Raw genomic sequence first — 4,189 nt, forward strand, 5'->3', positions numbered from 1 at the left:
CCCCGCCCCGCCCCGTTGCACCCTCCCCGCTGCGCAACTGGACTCAAGTTGGAAGCCGAGCCCGAGCGGCTGCACTTGCGCCAAGCGCACCGCGGCGGCAGCGAAGACGCTGCACCCGCGAGCGGGGAGGGTGAGGCGGCGCCCGCACGGCCGAACGCGGACCACGGGGGGCGCCCGCACCCGGAGCAGCAGGAGGACAGCTGGTGTAGGCGCCGAGCCCGGCAAAGTAAAGTTGCAGTCGGAGGTTGGGCGCGGGGGCCCGGAAGAGCGGCAGCCCGCGCCCTGGCTCGCCTAGCCTCAGCCAGGAGGATGGGAAGGAGATTGTCCGTGCTGCTGCCTGGAGCCTGCAGCCCAGTCGGGTACCCGGACCGTGGAGCAGCTAGCGTGCGCCTGCTTGGACACCGCATCTCCGTGGGCTGGCGGCCCGGGCGCTCCTACTGAACCCAGGCCGAGGGCGGGGCCACGCGAGGACCCGGGACCTACCCCCCTTCCCCCCACCGCCGCGTCGCCGCGCTCTCCGGGCACCTCCAGCTCTGCACTTACGCGCGCGGCAGCTGCGGGGAGCCCGGCAGCCACGCTCTCCGGTGCGCCGCCCGCCCGCAGGGCCACCACGGCCGAGGGCCGGCTCCTGGGCTTTGCGGCCCCCAGCAGGCACGCCGGAGGAGCAGGCGGCGATGCGGACGCCGACCCTGGCTGGGGGGCGCCCGAGCTGCCGCGGCTGCGCCCCGGCTCCTGGCAGGACCGCGTAGCTCTCGGGAGGACCATGGCGTCCCCAGCGCTGGCCGCGGCGCTGGCGGTGGCAGCGACTGAGGGCCCCAACGGGAGCGACGCGGGCGATTGGGGTAGCGGCGGGGGTGCCAACGCCTCGGGGACTGACTGGGGGCCGCCGCCGGGCCAGTACTCCGCAGGTGCCGTGGCGGGACTGGCAGCCGTGGTGGGTTTCCTCATCGTTTTCACCGTGGTGGGCAACGTGCTCGTGGTAATCGCTGTGCTGACCAGCCGAGCGCTGCGCGCCCCGCAGAACCTCTTCTTGGTGTCTCTGGCCTCAGCTGACATCCTGGTGGCCACACTGGTCATGCCCTTTTCGCTGGCCAATGAACTCATGGCCTACTGGTACTTCGGGCAAGTGTGGTGTGGTGTGTACCTGGCACTGGACGTGCTCTTCTGCACCTCGTCCATCGTTCACTTGTGTGCTATAAGCCTGGACCGCTACTGGTCGGTGACGCAGGCGGTAGAGTACAACCTGAAGCGCACGCCACGCCGTGTCAAGGCCACCATCGTGGCCGTGTGGCTCATCTCGGCTGTCATCTCCTTCCCGCCTCTCGTCTCCTTCTACCGACGGCCCGACGGCGCCGCCTACCCGCAGTGCGGCCTCAACGATGAGACCTGGTACATCTTGTCGTCCTGCATAGGCTCCTTCTTCGCGCCCTGCCTCATCATGGGCCTGGTCTATGCACGCATCTACCGCGTGGCCAAGCTGCGCACGCGTACGCTCAGCGAGAAACGTACCCCCTCTGGCCCCGACGGTGCGTCCCCGACCACAGAGAACGGGCTGGGCAAGGCAGCGGGGGAGAACGGGCATTGCGCGCCCCCGCGCACCGATGTGGAGCCAGATGAGAGCAGCGCGGCAGAGAGGCGGAGGCGCCGGGGAGCGCTGCGCAGAGGAGGGCGGCGGAGAGAGGGAGCCGAGGGGGACATGGGCAGTGCAGACGGACAAGGACCGGGGCTGGCGGCCGAGCAGGGCGCTCGGACAGCGTCTCGGTCCCCAGGACCTGGCGGGCGCCTGTCACGAGCAAGCTCGCGCTCCGTCGAGTTCTTTCTGTCGCGCCGGCGCCGGGCGCGCAGCAGCGTGTGCCGCCGCAAGGTGGCCCAGGCGCGCGAGAAGCGCTTCACCTTCGTGTTGGCGGTGGTCATGGGCGTGTTCGTACTGTGCTGGTTCCCCTTCTTCTTTAGCTACAGCCTGTATGGTATCTGCCGCGAGGCCTGCCAGTTGCCTGAACCGCTCTTTAAGTTTTTCTTCTGGATCGGCTACTGCAACAGTTCGCTCAATCCTGTCATCTATACCGTCTTCAATCAGGACTTCAGGCGCTCTTTCAAGCACATCCTCTTTCGAAGGAGGAGAAGGGGCTTCAGGCAGTGACCCTCAGGCCTCCTGGCACTGACCTCCTGGACAGCTCCAAACTCGGGCCGGCAGAGGGACCAATCAGAGGTGGCCTCTCCAGAGTTCCAGGAGTGGCCTGGAATTCAGGGCGCAGTGTGGAATGTAGCCAGCAGGAGCTGGGCGAGAGACAACTGGGCCTCGGGGAGTGGGGAGGAGAAAGGGAGACCCCTTTGCCTTCCCATCTCAGCGAGTGGCTGTGGCTAGGTTGTGGATCCAGTTCCTGAGAGAGCTTCTGTGGAGTGTGACTGTGAAGTTAGGGTTTTAGACGGCAGCAAGAAAGGACCCCCCCCCCCAACTCTCAGCGTTCCCTATGAGCAAGGACTGACTTCCTATGACCTAAAAAGCGTCTATCTGGGGGAGGAGAGAGGGTGCAGACAATCTCTGGTTACTGAGAGTATTTGTTTTCCCAAAAACAATGACAGCCAAAACAACCAAACCATTTTCTAAATAAACCTTTGTAATCTAAGAGTGAGGTACATTGGTCAGTCTTTAAGCTAGGGTGTGGGGGAACTCTCCAGACTGTTCCAAGTACCCACTCAGGCACACACTAGGGGTGCTCTGAGGGCTGAGTTCTGTCTCTCTTTCATGAGGGAGGGGGTCTCTTTAAATACTTAAATATTTGGGGCATATGCAAAGTCTATACTCAAATTTCTTTTCTGTAATTGACTAAGGGGCAAAGGAATGGAGGGCCTCAAGCTGATTCCAAGTTTGGATCCTGGGAGGTGCCCTTACCACGTTCTACCCGTGTGTTCTGCCCCAGGCATTGTCTGTCCTCAGAGCTCTGTGTAGCACTGGCATACAGCATACTCTTTGGGTTGTCTCCTAAAGTGGGCAAGGTGGGGTGAGATGTGTCCCAAGAAGTCTTCCCTTACACATGGAGTGGAGTCATGGCCAGAAGCCTTTGCCTAGTTGCTGGGTGGTCAGAGTGAGCTGGACAGTCCCCGGGTATTGCTTCTAAATCAGAGCCAAAGTTATTGTGGCCCATTGAGCAGAGGAGGTTCTAGAGACCCCCAAGTACTTCTCCCCAGTGCCACCCACTCTTGTTCTTTTGCTCAACCCTCAGTCCTCAGCATAAAATACTTTTGAGAGACTTTTTGTCACCAAGCCAGGACCCCATGAACTCTCTGTAGTAACCCCATGTGACAAGTCCTGGAAGTCGCTAGGGTAGGTTGGGAGGAAGATTGTGAGGACCTGGACATGGCCTGGGAGAGTTGCCTCTATACCTGTGATCCAACTCACTGGGATAGGTAGGCTAGAGGGCTCTTGCCAGGATCCCTGCTGGAACTGCCTAGCATTTATCTCTCCTGTGTCCCCACCCCCATTGGTCCTGTCCTTCCTAAGCTCCTGCCTGAAGTCAGACACCAGAGCAGGTCCTTTCTGGCCTGAACTGCCAAAACCATCTCTTAAGAAAAGAACCTGAGGTTGCACGGCGTGCGCGTGTGCGCACGCACGCACGCACACACAGACAGAGACAGAGAGAGACAGAGAATTGCTTGGCCTCTTCATCCACTGTGGATCCTCACAGCATCCCACAGTGCCAGGCTCCACTGTCACTTCACGTGGTGACACACTTACTATGTTCTGGGCTTAGGCCCAAATGGGGAAACTGAGCCTGGAGTGGTAAGAGGAACAGAATCAACTACCTAAAGTGGATCAGGGAGATCTCAGCTCTCTCTGGTCCTGTGAAGAGAGGGCTTTGTGAGATTGCCAGTCAGGAACCTGGGGGGGGGGAGATACATTGGAAATGGCAAGTCAGTCCCACTAGGGAAGGGATTGTGCCCATAGGCCTCCTGGGCCCAGGGCCTCCGAATTGCTACTGTAGAACCAGCATCTCAGAGTACCCAAAGATAGAGCCCAGATTATTGATAAGATAGGGAGGCATTCTCTACACTCAGTAGGCCCAAATCCAACCCAAGACACCTTTGTCTTGAGCAGAGTAGCATTTTTTGAATTCTGTAAATATTGCAACCAGCACATTTTGTGAAGCTCAGAGAGGGGATTAACTTGCCTGGGATCACACACCTAGCC

The 4,189-nt window shown here is 60.5% G+C and overlaps 1 protein-coding gene across 1 annotated transcript; it reads left to right on the forward strand.

Annotated features, from left to right (window-relative positions):
• The first annotated feature begins 751 nt into the window (after nt 1-751).
• Nucleotides 752-2,613, forward strand: Adra2c (adrenoceptor alpha 2C). The gene has a single exon (XM_005365920.3). It carries the CDS (start codon nt 764-766, stop codon nt 2,138-2,140), a length of 1,377 nt encoding a protein of 458 aa, XP_005365977.1. The 5' UTR covers nt 752-763; the 3' UTR covers nt 2,141-2,613.
• The last annotated feature ends 1,576 nt before the right edge of the window (nt 2,614-4,189 follow it).

Source organism: Microtus ochrogaster, unplaced genomic scaffold (assembly GCF_000317375.1).
Source record: "Microtus ochrogaster isolate Prairie Vole_2 unplaced genomic scaffold, MicOch1.0 UNK5, whole genome shotgun sequence".
NCBI classification, from domain to species: domain Eukaryota; kingdom Metazoa; phylum Chordata; class Mammalia; order Rodentia; family Cricetidae; genus Microtus; species Microtus ochrogaster.